This window comes from Podarcis liolepis (assembly GCF_965112155.1).
Source record: "Podarcis liolepis genome assembly, chromosome: 10".
NCBI classification, from domain to species: domain Eukaryota; kingdom Metazoa; phylum Chordata; class Lepidosauria; order Squamata; family Lacertidae; genus Podarcis; species Podarcis liolepis.
Window position 1 is genome coordinate 24776275 of NC_139562.1, and position 20280 is coordinate 24796554.

The 20280-nt window shown below is 40.1% G+C and overlaps 2 protein-coding genes across 3 annotated transcripts in view; one reads left to right on the top strand and one right to left on the bottom strand.

Annotated features, from left to right (window-relative positions):
* The window catches only part of NT5DC3 (5'-nucleotidase domain containing 3), a 47725-nt gene extending 43300 nt beyond the window's left edge, over nucleotides 1–4425 (bottom strand). The window contains exon 1 of the mRNA XM_083462029.1: nucleotides 4363–4425. The gene's annotated coding sequence lies outside the window, so the exon portion shown is untranslated. The remainder of the gene's footprint in view (nucleotides 1–4362) is intronic.
* A 1431-nt stretch (nucleotides 4426–5856) lies between these two features.
* Nucleotides 5857–18588, top strand: HSP90B1 (heat shock protein 90 beta family member 1). 2 transcript variants are annotated; one of them, XM_083461978.1, is made up of 18 exons: nucleotides 5857–6253; nucleotides 7434–7533; nucleotides 8629–8770; nucleotides 9199–9315; nucleotides 9700–10031; nucleotides 11978–12089; nucleotides 12691–12804; nucleotides 13506–13622; nucleotides 13904–14041; nucleotides 14207–14284; nucleotides 14375–14440; nucleotides 15042–15311; nucleotides 15513–15758; nucleotides 15844–15980; nucleotides 16633–16711; nucleotides 16916–17071; nucleotides 17715–17813; nucleotides 18310–18588. In XM_083461978.1, exons 1-18 carry the CDS (start codon nucleotides 6205–6207, stop codon nucleotides 18337–18339), a joined length of 2382 nt encoding a protein of 793 aa, XP_083318104.1. In that variant the 5' UTR covers nucleotides 5857–6204; the 3' UTR covers nucleotides 18340–18588. The 2 variants fall into 2 exon arrangements, 1 of the variants encoding a protein (XP_083318104.1); XR_014516296.1 differs by lacking the exons at nucleotides 16916–17071; nucleotides 17715–17813; nucleotides 18310–18588 and having other exon boundaries at nucleotides 5999–6253; nucleotides 15844–16154; nucleotides 16198–16711.
* The last annotated feature ends 1692 nt before the right edge of the window (nucleotides 18589–20280 follow it).

Consider the following 20280-nt stretch of genomic DNA (forward strand, 5'->3'; position numbering starts at 1 on the left):
GATGTGAGAACCAGTGTGGTGCAATACTTAAAGAGTATTTTTTTTTAAGGGAAATTCCCTTATTGTGAATAGGATTCCTCGCAAGAAAAGGGAAAAGTTGACAGCTATGGTCAAAAATCATGGGTGTGTTCCTAAAGCAAGTTTTCTTAACAATTGTGTAAGAGTGTTATGCAGTAAAAGCTACATTAGCAACTATTTTTTGCATATTTTTCAAATAATTTTATAGCCATAAAGTAAAGGTAAAGGGACCCCTGACTGTTAGGTCCAGTTGCAGACGACTCTGGCGTTGCAGCGCTCATCTCATTTTACTGGCCAAGGGAGCCAGTGTACAGCTTCTGGGTCATATGGCCAGCATGACTAAGCCGCTTCTGGCAAAACCAGAGCAGCGCACGGAAATGCCGTTTACCTTCCCACCAGAGCGGTACCTATTTATTTACTTGCACTGCGTGCTTTCGAACTGCTAGGTTGGCAGGAGCTGGGACCGAACAAGGGAAGCTCACCCCGTCGTGGGGATTCAAACCACTGACCTTCTGATCAGCAAGCCCTAGGCTCTGTGGTTTAACCCACAGCGCCACAGGTACTAAAAAATACTTCATTTTTTTCCAGGGAAAAACAAACACGTATTCCACTAGGGTGTGCTGTGACCCAGTGAATGTTTTCAAGTTAGTATAGTAAACTACCATAAATATCCTGGAGCTTCTTTGGCAATATCAGCTATATCTTTCCTAAAACAAACAAAGGTAACTTTAAATCAGCTTCTATATGGGCCCTCAAGTTAAAGAGGAGAAATTGTGACGGGACTGGCCTTACCATGAATTAATTATATAGGGACTTTTTTCCTTTTGCATTTTCACATAACAAGAAATCTCCGTTTGAAACTGCTGTTTGTGGCAGGAGATAGAGAGGGGGAAGGGGTAATACCTACAACTACCCTCTCCTGCTAGCCTGATAAGATAGAGAGAAAGATTGAGCCCTGCAGGCCATGTCCCTGCAAAGGGAGAGAAGAACCGCAGAGAAAAGCTTGTTCCTGACCTGTGCAAGTCTTATTGGTGCATCTGAAAACTTCACTGCTACAATTGTTTTATATGTTTTTAATTTGGGGAATGTGTGTTCTATTGTTGTTTTAATGAGGGAAGGGTGATCTGTCTGGGAGGAGAGGAGCTGAGGAGAGCAGGGGTTCCCAATCGCAGTGGTTCAAATTAACAGGAATGAACTCTGAAGGGACAGATGAGTAGGACAACTCTAGGTTGCTTACCTGCAATGTATGGGACTGCAACCTTAGCCCAATAATCTGATAATGTCAGGCTGCACACATACTACAGTGGTACCCCGGGTTACATATGCTTCAGGTTACAGACTCCGCTAACCCAAAAAATATTGCTTCAGGTTAAGAACTTTGCTTCAGGATGAGAACAGAAATCGTGCTCCGGCAGCGCAGGAGGCTCCATTAGCTAAAGTGGTGCTTCAGGTTAAGCACAGTTTCAGGTTAAGTATGGACCTCTGCAACTAATTAAGTACTTAACCCGAGGTACCACTGTATATCTTTAAAGCACATTCAAAGCACATTCTTTCCCTCAAAGAATTCTGGGTACTGTAGTTTGAGGGTTGCTGGGAATTGTAACCCTGTGAGGGGTAAATTGCAGTGCTCAGAATTATTTGAGGGAAATAATGTATTTTGAATGTGTTTTAAATGTATAGTGTAAACTGTACAGAGTATTAGTATTGTAATTGAAATAGTGAACTATTCCCACCTGCACATAATATTCATTTGCATAAAGCAAAGGGCCCAAATATGTATTTGGGAATCCACTTCTTGTTTTTGTTTACTGTACTGTATCTGAAGAACCCTTACATGACTTGATTTTTACTTAAAAGTTAGTTTATAAAACATTATGGTATCCAGTGTTTTTTAGCTTCTGTCACTCCAGTAAATAATTAGTAAGCAGAGTAAAAGAGAGAGAACTTCTGTTTACAAATGTTCAATGGAGAAAAACAATAGAAAATATATATAGCAGATAAGAAAAGCCACCTTGAAAATTAATGAGACACACAATGCTGTGTCAGTTTTTCTGGGTGACAAATTGTGTAACTTTCTGAACTTTCAAGTTACTTTCATGTATATGAAGCTGGAAGCAGGTATTGTGCCATTTATTCTAAGACTATGACATTAATATTTTGCAATCTGTGAGACACTTGCTGGTACAATTTGTGAACTTCCTTTTTTAATGGGACATCAAATGCTTTTAATAAGTCATATCAGTACTTGGTATATATACCGTTGTACAGGCACTTCATCAAATGGAACATCAAACGGCAAATAATCATATATATATCATTTATATATTTCATTTATATATATATAAAAGCATTTACCAGGCCAACACGTTCCATGACAACTAAGTGTTGGTTCACATGTTGCAGTTCAGGAATAGAATTTGAATACTACACACACACAAAATCAATTAATCATTTGCAATGAAACACTTAAGACAATTCCCACTTTTCAGATATCTCTAGTGAAGCCAATTTGTGGGCCTTGAGGTTCAGTAGCCCAGACTTCTAACACGGGAGGCAAATCTGGACAGAAAGGCAGTACAGTGGTACCTCGGGTTACGTACTTAATTTGTTCCGGAGGCCCGTTCTTAACCTGAAACTGTTCTTAACCTGAAGCACCACTTTAGCTAATGGGGCCTCCCACTGCTGCCGCGCCACCGCCGCATGATTTCTGTTCTTATCCTGAAGCAAAGTTCTTAACCCGAGGTACTATTTCTGGGTTAGCGGAGTCTGTAACCTGAATCATAGAATCAAATCATAGAATCATAGAGTTGGAAGAGACCACAAGGGCCATCGAGTCCAACCCCCTGCCAAGCAGGAAACTGAAGCATATGTAACCTGAGGTACCACTGTACAGTATATATCTAAGTCACACTCAATATATTGCTTCAGTTCATTTATTTAAATGGGCCTAATCTGAGTTTCATTAACATTGCATATCACACTTTTTAAGTGTCTTGTGGCAATAGTTATGTCCTATTTTATATGTTGCTGTAACAACCTTACTCTGGTAGCTAAAACCCCAAGTGTCAGAATATAGGGCTGTAGCTTTGAGACTGTGGCTTACCAGTGGTGTGAAGAAGCAAGCAGGTGTCTTTGTTGTTGGAGGTTCCTCTGGTGGTTAACTGGAACATGCCTAAATAGTGTTCTGCAGTTGATAAAACACAGTACATAATTTGGTGGTAGAACACATACTTTGCATGCACAAGGTCCCAAGTTCAGTTCCTGGCATGTCTGGGTATGATAATTTTGAGTAGCAAGACTGAAAATTCCAGAAGGAAAGGGAAGATCCCTGCCAAGGATCCTAGTGACCTGCTGACCGTCTTGAATAGACAACAGTGGCCTAGATAGAACTTTTGGCAGCTTCAAATGGTAGGAATGAAAGAAGTTTCCCAAACACTGTGTGCTATCAGTGGTGCTAATGAGCTTGGCTGCGGGTTAGGAGGGCAATATGTACAAGCTGAAGGTGATTCTCCCAGAATCTATGCAATGGAATAAAACTTTGGTCAAGACTGAGACTCTAGCTCTTAATGGAAATAGGCCTGGATGCCTGTCTTAAGCTAGGGGTAGATACGCTTTTTTCTGGAGTGTACGAGAAGCAGAATGCTGACAATGCCTTAGTCACACTAAGACAATGCACTAGTGTGAAAGAGGCAGAATACGTTTTGCTCCATGAGGCACTGGGTGACGACCTTGAGACTCTCTATACCCTGATAAGACTTGGATCATGATAACTCCTAAAACAATGGAAAATTGTTTGTGCAGGTCACTTTCTATTCACCAATACAGAAACAAGTTTTGTTGTGAGCGAGGGTAGAGTGGGGTGGGGTATTAAAATGGAATCGGGAAAAGGTTTCTAGGATGTTGGGGAACAGAGAGAAGTGACAGTTTCTTTTCTGAACTTCACCTTGAATTCATCTATTTTATACTCAAGCAGCTTTTTCTAATGTCTTTTTGTGCTGTAACTCTGGAACACACAAACAGGAAGGAAAACTTTGCTTTTAGATTTAATTATTGCTACCTGTAATAGCAATAATAGCAATAATAGCAATAATGGGCTGCGTTCTTCTCTTCTGAGTTTTCCAGAAGACTCTTTTTTATTGCTCCCGTTATCTTAGATACAGACTTTATTTTTAAATGTTTTTATTTCATTTTTACCTAGGCTCAGTTTCTGTTTGGATTTTTCCAGGATCCCAAATCCTGGATACCAGATTGATTAAATCAAAACAACATCTAACTATTCCTAAAACAAATATATTTATTTCATTATCTTAAGGAGAACACTTAATGAATATTTTTAATACATACCTGCAAATAGTAAAAACCAGTTTGTAAATTAACAGAGTCAGCAAACCTGTCCATGCCGTTCTTGGCCAGATCAGAAGTCAGCCCAACCAGAAATACTACATACTGAGCATGCTCCAACAAGTAGCTCTAGGGGGAAAAGGCTAATTGCCAGATCTTCTGCTGTTACAAGCAGATACAGTACGCTTCTGCTCAGTGCTACTAAATTCAGGCAATTGCAACAAATAAATGTTAATAAATAAAACAAATACTACAAAGCCGCTGCAAACTTCAGATCTCTCCTCCAATGGACACCAAGTCCAACAGTGTAGCGTCTGCAACTTTTCATTGCTTAGAAGTGTGGAGTGCACAACAGTTTTGCACTCTTGTGCACCAAGAAAATACTGATACAGTCAATCTTTGAATGGGGCTGTACTATTTCACAGTGCAGGTAGGGTCTCACAGGATAGGAATTGTTCTCCCTCATACCACACAAATAAAAACGAAATCCCTCCACATGGAAAACTAGATGGTTGGGAGAAAGCTTCTAACCTAGCCTTCTCCTCCTTGTGGAAGTTTTCTATCTGTAGGAGTATTTTTACATGGAATACATTAAGTTCAGCATTGTGTACACTAACTAGCAGTGACTCTCTCCAGGGCTTCAGGCAGAAGGCTATTCCCAGCGCTCCCTGTAGATGCCAGGGAGTGAATCAGAGACCCTCTGCATTCTCCTTTTGGTGAGGTTCCCTACCAGTACTGATGATAACATTTATGAAACTTAAGGAAATCTTTACAGTGGTTTGTCCTAATGCGTGAATCAAGTTAAAGCTGTTTCAAATTAAAAGTCAGCAGTCCACCTACTGAGGTGTCCCATGCCTTTAAGAACCTCAAAAAGTCAAGTCTAGTCAATGTATTTTCTTTAAAGGACTACAACTCCCACAGGGCAATGTAAGAGGGCGGTCCCAGCATGCAAAGCAGCAATGACGTAAGCATGAATAACACCAATCGTGGGCCTGCACCTACACAGCGACCCTATGGACCATTGCATGATGGGACCATCCTTGCAGACTTTATTTTAGACCTTTTTTTACAACAACTTTTTACTTTTTTACAACTAGCTCTAGAATACAGTTCTGAGAGGAAAACTGATGCTGAAGAACAGCCGTCCTGTTAATCATTCCCGATTATCTACTTTAATCACATCTGTTTGACGTGAGGCGTAGAAAAGCGGAAGTGAAAGTTGTCATAGTAACGTGTAGTTTTGTCCAACCTGCCCCGGAAGTACATGGTCGGGTCCCTAAAACGTGCATCTGTACATTTTTTAAAAGAAAAAAAGATACGTCAAATCTCATGCTTAGTTGTCAGAGATACAGCCAGAGACAGAAAGCCGGCAAATAAACTTTTTAAAAACGTAATTTGAAAAACCAGACAGTAACTAAGGCCTGCTGCTCCCGCCCTTGACACCCATTGGCTCATCAGCATAGCAACAGCCAATCGCACCCAGCCACGCTCCGGCGCCGGGAACCCTCACCTGGAAGGCTCCGATTGGCAGGGGGCGAATTCCGCCCCTCCCCTCCAACTTTCCTACTGGCTGCGTGTTTGGCGTGGTGCGCTGCCATTGGCCAGGACGAGGGACCTCTTCCCCCCCACCCCGCGGCGTTTGCTGGTGATAAGCCTGAGAGGAGGGAGGCGGGTTGACGTTGATTAGTCGCTTTGGCCGTCCAAGGGGCGCGAGTGGAAGGAAGCTTCTCAGCGAGGGGGAGGGCTTTTAATTCCTTTCCCTCGACGGTTCCCGGTCCCTTTCCTTGTGGGAGCGCGTGGGAAGCAGGTGTGCCGCCGTAGCCGCGCCAGGGTAGCACCGCTGCGATGAAGCCGCTTTGGGGTCTCGGCCTCCTCTGCGTTCTCCTCCTGACCGGTGAGCGACGGTGGGGGATGGAGGCGTTTCTGGAAGGTTCGGCGGGTGGGCGAGCGGGACCGTTGAGGGCGCGACCTCCCCTCAGCCGCCCTGTCCTTGGGCTTACTCTATTTACCTCAGGACATAAGTTTGTTTTGTGTTTTGGGGGAGGGGGACGTCCTCGTTTCATACTCCCCCCCCCCCGTGAGGAGGAAGGTACTTAAATTGTGGGCGGCGGTTGAGAGAGTGAGTTCGTGTGTGTAACGGTCCTCCCTCAGGGAGGCTTAACTTTCTGAGGATGCCCTGCTGAATCTTAAGGCCCAAGGCCCGGCAGCCAGTCCCGAGTGGCGCTTTAACTTCTGAGGAAACGGGTGTGCGAAAAGTGTGTGGCATGTACTTGGCTGTTGGAAGATCCGTTGTCACAGAGCTTGTTAATTCAGTCTCTGTATATCAAAAAGGGATTGGGGGGGGAGGGTTGAAAGAATTTTTAATGACGATTAGGGGGGAGGCGAAGTCCCCCCCGTTAAGTATTTACTACGAACACTTCGATATCTGCCCTAGCAGGAGACCTTTGTGGTGGGTTGTCATTCATCATTGTGGGTGAAGAATGAAGTAAAAGTGGTCCGCAGGAGGACTGTAATTCTAACTTAGTTTCCTAATAGACAGCGTTGGACTGGGGCATTGGATGGGGATAGCAGCCATGTTTGTCGCTTCCCAGCACGTTTGTCCTACTATGCTAACTAAGCAAGAAGGGATGAGCAGAGAGATGACTTCACTGTTCTCTCTTGGGACCATCATTTGCTGCCTGCTTGCGCAGCAGCTTCTCTTTACCATCCGTCTGAAATTTGACAGAACTTTTTAGCTAGTCCGTGGTGCTGCCCCTTTCAGTTGGCTCTATTGGCCAATCACACTTAATGCTGGGAGGTGGCTTGAGATTGCTTCATCAGATTTGCTTTTTCATTCAAAATGGTTTTCACTTCCTATATACCCTGCTATGCATTTATTTGAGAGAGATTCCACATCGATGTTGCATCAAATATATGGAGCGGTGCAAGCCTGTATCATACAAGGAATGCAGGGCTTGGTGGGCCCCACTTCCTACTTGAACCTAAGATGTTTCCCTGTTTCTGGTGTACAGATCAGCAAGTTTCCTTTGAGCAACTGATTTGATACTAATGTGTTCAAATTATTCATTTTGCAGCCTCAGTCCAAGCTGATGAGGTAGATGTAGATGGCACAGTGGAAGATGACCTTGGTAAAAGCAGGGAAGGATCTCGAACCGATGATGAAGTTGTTCAGAGGTTGGTTTTAAAATTCATTCTTTCAACACTTTCCCCTCAGATTGCTTTAAATGAAACAAACCTTCAAATAGAGGTAGTTGGGATTGCGGTGCAAATTTAATACCTTGTTTAAAAATGATTGACTTCATGAGGTTGCACACTGACATACTTGTGGAATGTTTGCCAGCTTCTTAACTGGCAAATTGGAAAAATGCTACCTTATCAAACACAGTAACTTGCACAAAGTGTTCTAGGTCATAATCTAATTGTGAGTACTGGTGCTTTGTTAAATAAACTATTGTTAAAATGAAGTCTTAATCCAGTAGGCATATTTACTTTTCCAAAAGAGGACTAGTGTGCCTAAGACATTGAATGCTTATTTAACACTGACTCGCTTGCAGTGAAAACTGCAATTGCATAAAACAAGAAGCAACGGTTTCCATTGTGTAGGTATTTTGGGACTTTGCAACCTAGAGATGTCATGAACATGCAAAATCAGAAAACTACCTTGGAAAATAGACAGCAACGAAAATAGAAACTGATAATACATGAGTGGTGGGGGGGATAAACCTGTCAAGTGCTGTTTCTGTAGCATTTGGCATGTGTATGGCCACAGGAAGCATCATCATTTACAAGCTGCTTGGCTTTGTTGTGAGAAGAGGAGGAGTTTGGATTTGATATCCCACTTTATCACTACTACCCAAAGGAGTCTCAAAGTGGCTAACATTCTCCTTTTCCTTCCTCCCCCACAACAAACACTCTGTGAGGTGAGTGAGGCTGAGAGACTTCAAAGAAGTATGACTAGCCCAAGGTCACCCAGCAGCTGCATATAGAGGAGCAGAGACGCGAACCCGGTTCACCAGATTACGAGTCTACTGCTCTTAACCAATACACCACACTGGATCAATTGAGACCAATTGATCATGTCAGGAAACTTGGTGACATTTAATTATGTCCGTCTGCTTACACAGATTGACTGGGCCATCTGGTTTGCCTGTGTATTGGGAGGCATTCTAATTGCATCAAGGAACATACATTTATGTTTGCAGAAAAATCAGTTTACTGCTACTTGGAGAAAAAAAGTCTTAATGGATAACCTGGTATTTCTATCTACAGGGAAGAGGAATCTATTCAGTTAGATGGTTTAAATGCATCCCAAATAAAGCAAATTAGAGAGAAGTCAGAAAAGTTTGCATTCCAGGCTGAAGTAAACAGAATGATGAAGCTTATTATCAACTCTCTTTACAAAAATAAAGAGGTAAGCTATATATGTAATATAATAATATAATAATAATTTGTTATTTATACCCCGCCCATCTGGCTGGGCTTCCCCAGCCACTCTGGGCGGCTTCCAAAAGAATATTAAAATACTGTAATACATCAAACATTAAAAGCTTCCCGAAACAGGGCTGCCTTCAGATGTCTTCAGATGTCTTCTAAAAGCCTGGTAGTTGTTGACATCTGGTGGGAGGGTGTTCCACAGGGAAGGCGCCACTACCGAGAAGGCCCTCTGCCTGGTTCCCTGTAACTTGGCTTCTCGCAGTGAGGGAACTGCCAGAAGGCCCTCGGTGCTGGACCTCAGTGTCCGGGTAGAACGATGGGGGTGGAGACGCTCCTTCAGACAGAGTTTATATAAATTTTTGTATGTACATGTACCTGACTGTTTTTTTTTAAATTTCACTCCAGATCTTCTTGAGGGAATTGATTTCAAATGCATCTGATGCTCTAGACAAAATACGACTGCTTTCACTAACAGATGAAAAAGCTCTTCTTGGTAATGAAGAACTCACAATAAAAATCAAGGTAAGATGCCACTTTGATTCCTTCAGCAGTTTTGGAGGGTGTGTGTTACTATTAAAAATAATTTTAAGCTACTTTTTGAGAAGATATTTTAAAACGGGTGGGAAACCTGCAGTCATCCAGATACTGTTGGATTCCCACTCCCACCAGCATGACCTGTGGTCAAGAATGGTGGGAGCTGTAGTCCAGCAACACCTGGTGGGGTATGAATCCATAAATTAGGAAGTGACATCATGCTGTTTTCTTACTGCATATAAAGGAAAAGACTGGCTGTAGGAAATATAATGTCCTGCAATGTAATCAGTTATAAATCATGTACATTGATGACCATTCAAACAGTCATATGTTAAACTGATAAATCACTGACTGGGTTTGTTTGTTTTACAGTGTGATAAAGAGAAGAATATGCTTCATGTTACGGACACTGGCATTGGCATGACTAAAGAAGAACTAATAAAAAACCTGGGTACCATTGCCAAGTCTGGTACAAGTGAATTTCTAAGTAAGATAACTGAGATGCAGGAAGAGAACCAGTCAACTTCTGAGTTGATTGGTCAGTTTGGTGTTGGCTTCTACTCAGCTTTCCTTGTGGCAGACAGGGTTATTGTCACATCAAAGCACAACAACGACACTCAACACATCTGGGAATCTGACTCAAATGAATTCTCTGTAATTGATGATCCTCGAGGAAACAGCTTGGGACGAGGCACTACTATAACGTAAGTGTTGCAAGTACTTTCACTCATGGGTGGAAGAAAGTATAGATGTTTGACTTCCGTTGCACCAGATTCTAAAAAATAAGGCTGAAGGCACAATTCTCCCTATCCAGGCATTCTCGACTTCAGGCTGCCTAGGATTAGGATTGATGTCCCTTCACTGGGATGATCTCTAGTGGGATTGGTTTCTATAGGTCATTGGTGTTGTAGCTGTTATGTGTTGGGAAAAGGAAGAACTTCAGGTGTCTACTTTTTGATCTTTTTGCTAACAAGTTGCAGAACTCTGTACTGTACTTTGTAGTGTTTCCCAAGTATAATATGCTGTAGCATCTGCAGCATAAACTCCTAATTATACTATGCTGCTAGAGAACAGAAAAGCATTTAGTTATTGGTCTATTGAAATAATGTGCATTGCTTAAATTTATTTTGGAATGTAAATTTATTTGCAGAATAGCTTGTATAATATTAATTTGATGGATTAATGCTGATAGCCAGCATGTAAAAATCTTATGATCTGTTATTTATTACTTTAGGTATTTCTTTGTACAGTGAAAATAATGCAAACTTTAGTTGTAAAATAATGGTTTAGTTACTGGATTTTGCATCCTTTAGGATATATTTGAAGTTGCAGTGCAAAATTTGATTTTAATCAATTATGTGTTCATCCTATGTGACAGTGGGTAACAGTTGGCTTTGGGGCTAGATGCCTAGCATCTGTAATCAATGTTGCATATAAAGCTAAAACTTTTGGGGTAAGGTACAGACATAATCTTTTTTCTAACTGTCTTTATCATTAAAATCATTGCGATGAAGTCATTAGAATTGCCTAGAAAGTAACTTTGTAGCTGATCGTATTTTATCAGATGTAGAGTCATATTAAAACTGAGTCTGTATACAAAGCTGCAAGTTTTTCTGCTTAGAATTCTTGTTGGTTGCATGGTACCAAAAATAGGTCCATCTAAAACTTAATTTTAACAGTGTGGCTTCATACTTGTTCAGCCTTGGTTAGCATCTCTAAAAGGTAAAAGTAGTCCAAACTTAATTTAATAATGGCCCATGTGGATTGGAGAGATTGAGATAAATGACAAAAACATATTTTTGCACAAGTTCCTGCAAGGGCTGCGTAAGATCTAATCTGTTCCTTATGCAGCTTGGTGTATTTCTTAAGTCTCCCAACAAAAAGCCACAGTTGCAACTTGTGATAGAAGAGAGAAAAAGGGCCTTATTGTGATGAAAATATTGGTGCCAAAACCTGCTTGGTGATCTAAGGACATTCTATCCTCCCTAAAGAGGTGGCCAACTTTTTGCCTCTTTCACAGGGAAAGGAAGAATTTCTAATTTTTTATTGAGAGCAAAGATTTGCCATTTATCTTCAAAGTTCACAGCTGTCTCACAACTGTAACATTTAATGTACACACATATAACTGCCATGTCCTGAAATTTCCCTTCGCTCTCTTCCCTGCCCATGGCAAATGGCTGAAAATCAGATTCTGCCAACTTATCAGAACAGCCTTACGAAAGATAAGTGATCAGATTTTAAAGTTGCTGAACTTCTCTAGCAATGGAACTCCTAGAAGCCTATTACTCCTAGAACATGCTCATTAGGAAAAGCAAATGTAATTGTTATATCTAGTGCAAATTAGCATCCGAGAGATTGCTAATACTCAAATCAGGCAAAATTGTTTTTGAAAAGAGAAATATATAGGAATTGAACTACCAAGGCTGTATTTATTTGGAGTACCCAGACAGAGCTGCCAACATGCTGGTAGCACGTACCAGTTGTATCATACATAGTAAAAGAGCTGGTCTGGTGATATTTTTATTGGTGTTCCAGTTCAGATAACTTGGTTTAGAAGCTTGTAGGTAAAATAGTTCAGTTTTTAAATGAAAAGCTAATCGATGTTGCTTTGAACTAAATGTAACAATGCATTTTCCCTTCTATTTCTCAGTCTTGTTCTGAAGGAAGAAGCTTCAGACTATCTTGAGCTGGATACAGTTAAAAACTTGGTCAGGAAATATTCACAGTTCATAAACTTCCCTATATATGTGTGGAGTAGCAAGGTAAACTTTTTAAAATATTGCTGACTTGTGTAAAATACTAAGAGCATAAGTTATGTAAAAGTTTAAAGATTGTTTGTGGAGACAAAGCTTTAAGTGTTGCTATTATCTGTGATAAACCAGTTTAACGTGAACAATAGATCCCAACTGAGCAAATGAGACTACCAAGCAAGATAGTTTCTCTGTCTACATTGTAATTGAGGTTGAAATGTGCTCCCAGTAGCCATAGGGCTTATTATTGGATCAGTTTACACCGTAGTATCTGCAAGGCACTTTTTAACCATAAGCTGTTAAGGATGCCTCTGATTTCCTGAAGACTCAAAAAGCTGAAGCACCATTAACTTTCAATATTGTGGCTGCTAGACAATTGGAAACTTAAGACTTAGTCATAATACACTTAAGAATTACATGTTGTAGTGAATAGTATGGTTCAGCATGTGGTTCTTCTGTTGGATATGTGTAGGATACTTACAGCCATACTTGCTAAAGTTCAATTCTCACTTTTCAGTGCTCATGATGGACTTTACGCCCTTAGTAAATATTCCCCTATTTAATTAAACATTTCTCTCCAAATATATGAATGCAATATTAACTATTTCTGCAGACTGAAACTGTAGAAGAACCTCTTGAGGAAGAAGAAATGAAGGAGAAAGAGGAGACAGATGAAGAAGCTGCAGTGGAGGAAGAAGAGGAAGACAAAAAGCCAAAAACTAAGATGGTAATAGTTCTTCACGTTATACATGCCTTTAATGTTAAAACAGCTGCCAGCTTGAATTGGCTGAGTTAGTAAGGTTATCCAAACAAGATGTACATAGGTTTAGGGTTGCATATCTCCAGATGAAAAATCTATTTCAGAACATTTGAAATAAAATCAGATACCTATTGGTTTTTAACACTCAAAGTGCTTCCCCTTTAACCAAAATGTCACTAGCCTCCCACTAGAGGGATGTACACAAAGGTTTGAAGAAGCACCTTTTTTATATTTTGGAAGAACAAGAGTTGCATGGGTGGTGACCCCAAAAGAGTCACATGAAGCCTGGGCATCCTCGGTGTTTAGAGAATGTTGGGGATAGAGGAAAATCCTCAACAGTAGCATTCTACTCTGCAGTATTGTTTCAGATCCCGCATATTTTTCTGATTATTTGGCCCAATAGTACAAATAGCATAGACAGAGGCAAGTACATCTATAGGTAGAGTGATACTGATTGTTGTCAACAGTCTCAACACTTTGTCCTGTTTTTTTCTTTGTCATTTCCAAATTCATAAATTACTGACATGACAGGAAAAGCAACTATTATGTTTGTGTGATGCATTTTTAGTTAAGTACCATGCCAGCTAGAGTGTAGACAGCTGCCACCATTTAACTTACATGACATGTAAAAACTTGAGTTCTGCAAATAATGCTAAAATACTTTACAGGTTGAAAAAACTGTATGGGATTGGGAGCTTATGAATGACATCAAGCCCATTTGGCAGAGACCATCTAAAGAAGTTGAAGAAGATGAATACAAGGCTTTCTACAAATCATTTTCTAAGGTGTGCTTGCTTTAGCATATTGGGATTAAAAAAATTGAACTGCAGTGTTAAATGTCAAAACTTGCTTTGATGGGATTGGGGGCATGAGTAAACGTGATTGGATGAAATTGGTAAGCTGATTTTCAAGGCACGTGTCTAGAGCTTAGTAAGATAACCATGAAAGTACTTATAATAGTTGCCATGCTGTGGTCTCAACTTGCTGCCTGTATGAAGTACACTTTAAAAAAACTAGATCCTGACTTGAATCAAGAAAGCACCAACTCTGTGTAATTTTCTTGCAGGAAACTGATGAACCCATGGCTTACATTCACTTTACTGCTGAGGGAGAGGTGACATTCAAGTCCATTTTGTTTGTTCCGACGACTGCTCCACGTGGCTTATTTGATGAATATGGATCCAAAAAGAGTGATTTCATAAAGGTAAAAGTGTTGTAAATTTCTTCCTAGAATCATAAAATTGTAGAGTTGGAATGCAGGAATCTCAAGATGCAGTCCCCTATCCAATTTGAAACTATATTGGACCCTGCTTAGCTTCCTAAAAAGACAGTTGCAGAAACGGTCATTAATAACTTTGTTGTCTTACAGCTGTATGTCCGGAGAGTTTTCATCACAGATGACTTCCATGACATGATGCCCAAGTACCTTAACTTCGTCAAGGGTGTTGTAAGTATCTTCAGGAATAACGTCCAGTGATAACTTTCAACTCCAATTTTACTGCTAAGCCTCTCTATAAAATGTTCTTTTTAAATGCAGGTAGATTCAGATGATCTTCCTCTAAATGTATCTCGTGAGACTCTCCAGCAACACAAACTGCTAAAGGTACGTCATTTACAGCAAGAACCTTCAGGGGATGTCTTTATGTAGTTTAAGAGCATGAGTTGTAGAACTTAAAAATATCTAAACCATGGGTAGGCAAACTAAGGCCCGGGGACTGGATCCAGCCCAATTGCCTTCTAAATCTGGCCCATGGACGGTCCGGGAATCAGCATGTTTTTACATGAGTAGAATGTGTCCTTTTATTTAAAATGCATCTCTGGGTTATTTGTGGGGCATAGGAATTTGTTCAATCCCCCCCCCCAAAAAAAAATATAGTCCGGCCCCCCACAAGGTCTGAGGGACAGTGGACCGGCCCCCTGCTGAAAAAGTTTGTTGACCCCTGATATAAACAATTGGTTTAACTCTGAAGATCTCCATTTTGTCTAGAGGCAGAGCTGGAGTTTTCTCCTTTATTCAAGGGTTAAGCCATAATCAACAGGCAGATGGGTCTGTATTAGCAAAAAAACAGGAGGGTTGGTTTTAATAGGAATATTTAATAAGAATGCATCATAATGCATTTTGACCTAACAACTTGCATAGTTTCAAAACTCCTGATGTTCTTGAAAGCTGTCATATGCAAGTGTCCTTTTTCAATCATTTTTAGGTTATCAGGAAGAAACTTGTCCGCAAAACACTTGATATGATTAAAAAGATTGCTGACGAAAAATACAATGAAACATTCTGGAAAGAATTTGGAACAAACATCAAACTTGGAGTTATTGAGGATCATTCAAATCGCACTCGTCTAGCAAAACTGCTTCGCTTCCAAACTTCTCACCATGAGTCCGAATTGACTAGTCTAGACCAATATGTAGAAAGAATGAAGGAGAAACAGGATAAAATCTATTTCATGGCTGGATCAAGCAGAAAGGAGGTCAGTCATTTTTCATCATTGAATCCTACTGTGATTGTAACTTCCATTGCAGAAAGATGTTGCTTTATCTCTAGAAAAGTAAGACTAATGCCTTATTCAGGCTGTATAAATGTATGCTAGTAGTGAAAGAATACCTCATTCAGCATTTGGATCTTGCAGTACTGTGTGCTTATACTAGTATTTTGTACACCTGCTTCGTAGGCTGAATCTTCACCATTTGTAGAACGACTTTTGAAAAAAGGCTATGAAGTAATTTATCTGACTGAGCCAGTAGATGAATATTGCATTCAGGCTCTCCCAGAGTTTGATAACAAAAGGTTCCAGAATGTAGCTAAAGAAGGAGTAAAGTTTGAGGAGAGTGAAAAATCGAAGGAAGCCCGTGAAGCTTTAGAAAAAGAATATGAACCCCTTCTAAACTGGATGAAAGATAAAGCTCTGAAGGATAAGGTATGTACATACTAAGGAAACTCATACTCTTCTACTGATGCATTTCTGTGCTACGTTTGAACTCACAACAATATTTCTTTTTCAGATTGAAAAAGCAGTGTTATCTCAGCGATTAACTCAGTCTCCGTGTGCTCTTGTGGCTAGTCAGTATGGATGGTCTGGCAATATGGAAAGAATTATGAAGGCTCAGGCTTACCAGACAGGCAAAGACATTTCTACAAAGTAAGTATTTAGAATTTTTCCCGTGCTTTCCAGTTAAAGAATTTATAAGTCAAACATAACATCTGCCAGTAGTCTTCTGGATAAAGCACTCGCATCTAGAACTTAGAGGCTATATTACCTGGCTGATCATAAAGCTGTCTTGCTGTTACCCGGCTTCAAGGTCTCATAGGCCTTGTAATGTAGAACTCAAGTCACTTACTTGCTAGCTGAGAGGGAGATTTTAGCAGTGCAACTGGAAACTATCCCATAAGCAATGTAAATGCAAATAGTTCAGCATCTCAAAAATGCCTTTTGGAACATTTCATATTAAACATTTTGCAGTTTGATATAGAGGTACTGAAGTGAATTTTCTATGCAAGTTTGGTATGCATGCCACAACGTTGTGGCAGGTTCTTACACTTAGGCTGCAATCCTAGGCACAGTCATCTGAGTGAAACCATTGAAGGTGGGACTTGCTTCTGAATAAATATACAGACAATTGCACTGCACAACACTTAGTCTTCCTCCAAATTGCAATGTTGTCTTTGCCTAAGATTAAATTAACAACTCAAGGCCGCCTCTTTAAGTATCTTTACTGGTTAGGAAGTTTCTTTTTGAAAGTCTCATACAAAAGTACTATATTTAGTTAACCTTAAATATCCTTTCTTTATAGTTACTATGCAAGCCAAAAGAAGACATTTGAAATAAACCCTAGACATCCCCTCATAAAAGACATGCTCAGACGTATTCAGGTAAGAAAGTTCCAGGACCCTTGGCATCTGTATTGTCGGGTCCTGCTGGAGCTACTTGAATTCTACCTTTTGAAGCTGTATTAAAGTAACTTGTTACTTCTTCCTGTAACAAAATACCAAATGCTGGGTAACTCATGCTGCAGCCTATTTGGCTACATGTATGACAGCTCATTTTGTTGTGCTAATTTTTTGCTTCTTTCTCAGGAAAATGAAGAAGATCAAACAGTTGCTGATCTTGCTGTGGTTTTATTTGAGACTGCTACCCTAAGATCAGGGTATCTGCTCCCCGATACAAAGGAATATGGAGAAAGGGTAGAAAGAATGCTTCGTCTGAGCCTGAACATTGACCCAGAAGAAAAGGTTGGTTAAAACATCAAGGCAATTGGCATAAGCTTTCAGTTCAGTTTAATTGGCTCTTCATTCAAGAAGCACAGTGGTATTCAGTACAGAACTGAAACATACTAATCTAGTCAAATGCTAACAGAACTGTAACCAGGTATTACTTAAAAACAAGGCTGAAAAATGTCCTATTAGCTAGCTATTAGGCCACTTACATAATTATAGAAATGTAAGAATTAGGAAAACAGTTGTCTGAGCAGAAAAGGAACATAATTGAAATTAAGACTCATCTGTTGTACATCACATGAGGTGCCTCTGTGCTTTGGTTCCTTCATCTTATACCGACTTTGGTGTAAATTTAACTAGAGAGAATACACTTTTGAGGGGAGGGAATGCTAGGAACCGAATTGGAGCTTGTGCCAATGAGCCAGAGGTTCCCTATGCCAAATATCCAGTTTAACACAAACTTAAATTTTATACTACTTCCCCAAAATGAAATCCCATGCACAGTAATGTACCATGACTGCAAATGGAAGTCTTGGGTGCTAATCCTGCATTGTCCACAGTGCCTCAACAAGAAAAAATCACACTTGGTATTGATTGAAAGTATTTTGGAGGATGGTTGGTTGGTTTTTTGTTCACTAAATAAAATGATTTCTGAAAGGTGGAAGAAGAGCCAGAAGAACCAGAAGATGCTACTGAAGAGGTAGAACCGGAAGAGGAAATAGAAGCTGATGAAGATGCTGAAGACAGTGAATCAAAGGTTAGTGCTATTGTGTGCGATGGTGCAAACCTTTACATAATTGAAAATGGAATTCCAATACGTGTTTTTCAAAAGGACATCATATTCCCTTTATCCAAATAATACAATCTTGTGTTTCTGGTTGATTAGAGCAGGCCTAACATAGAGGCAAACTGTTTGGACTCATTTAAAGTTGCTAATAATTGGAGTGCTGTTTTTGCTCTGGCACAGTGTGGTGTCCTAGATGTTATTGAATTCTACTTCCTATCAGTTCCAGCCAGTATGGCCAGTGGTCAGGAACTATGGAAGTTGGGAATCAATCGGTATCTGGAGTGCACCACATTGGCTATTCCTGCTCTAAAGTTGAGTAATGTAAACCTTGCAAATAGGAATAAAAAATGGTATACTGCGTAATAGCAGGCATAGAAATAATGTTGAAACACTTGTCTATTCTTTTATAGGCAAGTGTTTGTGCCTTGAAACATTTGACTTAGTCTTTTGTTTGTCTCTCTTCCAGGAGCCCACAGATGTAAAGGATGAATTGTAAAATGCACTCTCACAAATAGTATCCTGTGTCTGGGATGAAGCAGGAATGTGAACTAAATTTGTTTTGGTTTGGTTTGTTTTTTTCAATGTAAAATGTTGGGGGGAGGCTTAGGGTTATGGGCAGGAGAGAATTTTTTAAGTTGCATTTTTTAAACATTCCTCACAATGTAAATTTGTACTATTTAACTGACTACTTGGTGTAAAATCTTGTCATGTGTACAAAATTAAAATGTTCACACCATTTGCTGTATGGGGCAGCGGAGGTGCTTATTTACTTACCTTGAAATTAAGCAAAGTTAGTCTGTTAGTACAACAACCTTGTTGAAAGAGAAACAATGGAAGAAAAGTGGGAAAGGAAAACCTGTTAACTATTTTACAGGAGATGCTTAATAATCAGAACTGATAAAGGTATGGAGCACCATCTGTGTTTTAGAAAGTGTACACTGTTCAGAAGCCAGAACATAATTACTTAAAAATATAGGGGATTGGAAATAGGAATCGATACTATTTTGTAAATTCTGCTACTGCAACAGAAGTTATTCACAGCTATAATAGGCAGGTTCTAAATTACTTGTAGGAATCGATACTATTTTGTAAATTCTGCTACTGCAACAGAAGTTATTCACAGCTATAATAGGCAGGTTCTAAATTACTTGTACTTCCTCAAGTAGAATGCCCAATTAATTTCCAGGTTCTGTATGTTTTTAAAAGAGGTTAAATTAAATTACTTCCCTGTTTTTTTGTATGAAAATAGTGGACCTCATTTATTAACAAGACCTGACTAGTTGCTGTTTCAGAACAAAAAAAACCCTGAACACTCATTTCTTGTGTAATTAAGATGTCTGTGAGTGATATGCAACAATGGGAACTTCACAGATGGAAAATTGTGGTGCTGGAAGATGTAGCAAGGTGGAACTATAGCCTACACGAGGCATTGTACCGAGGAGCTAGGCGGCAAAAAAAAGGAAAACTAGAGCAGAGACATGTGGTCACATGACAAGTTGAGCTTTGTATCAGTGGTCAATTCTGAACTCGTCCACAGGTTCTTATATATAGAATGTATGTCAATCTATAAGGTGGTAAATCCTGAACAGCAGCGATACCTTCCACTGCAGGAGAAAAGTCTAGTTGGTACAGCAGATAACTATAGACACCTTATATTAAACTGGCTGCTCTTCATATAGATTTAAAGGACAATCATAACAATTTCTACTCAAGAAGTACTAGTGAACTCAATGAGGTAGATACATTAGGATTGTAGCCTAAGGCTTGTCTCCAGAAAGCACACTTCACGCAGCTTTGTGAAACGTGAGTTTATTGCACCACCACTTTTAGGGAGTGAAAATCCAAGGAGGCAACCATCCATCTCCAGTCCCTATTATTTTCATCAACTGGGCTACCCTCTCACCACTGGAACCAACTGTTCTTTAGTGGGTGTCATTTTGCTGCCTTTTACTACAGGCTGCAGTGCTAGAACCTACAAGGCCTCAACCTGCAAATCCACCTCCAGTACAGCCACTTTAAGGTAGGCTGACACCCTTGCTTGTTGGAAGCCCATTATAGAATTGTGAGCAGCCTACAGCAATGGATGTATCTGCTCCGATGAGGGGCTGATGAGATGCTGACAGATTTCTTCCTATGCCCCAAATAGCCAAGTCTGTAAGGTCCATTGCGAGTGCATTGCAACTCTTTCCAAGAAGGTGTTTTGATTGACACTAACCAAATGTGTAACCAAGAACTAGTACTTGAACGGACAGCTGCATATTTCTGCACTGTAGGGGGTTGATGATCCTCTGTGTCCCTATTCTATGAGATACCTTTTGCTCTTGTGTCACATCTTAGTCCCTCCCCTTGGGCTGACAACCTGGCTCATTGATCTCTGGAAGTCACTCTGCAGACCTTTTTCAGCAGAAGGGTAGAAAAGCTTAAAACCCACAGAAAC

Bases quoted from the DNA above. Each gene is read 5' to 3' on its own strand.
- HSP90B1 (XM_083461978.1), top strand. From the start codon at position 6,205: ATGAAGCCGCTTTGGGGTCTCGGCCTCCTCTGCGTTCTCCTCCTGACC. The intron at 10,032-11,977 runs GTAAGTGTTGCA...TCTATTTCTCAG, and splicing joins GGACGAGGCACTACTATAAC to TCTTGTTCTGAAGGAAGAAG. The intron at 17,072-17,714 runs GTTGGTTAAAAC...GATTTCTGAAAG, and splicing joins ACATTGACCCAGAAGAAAAG to GTGGAAGAAGAGCCAGAAGA.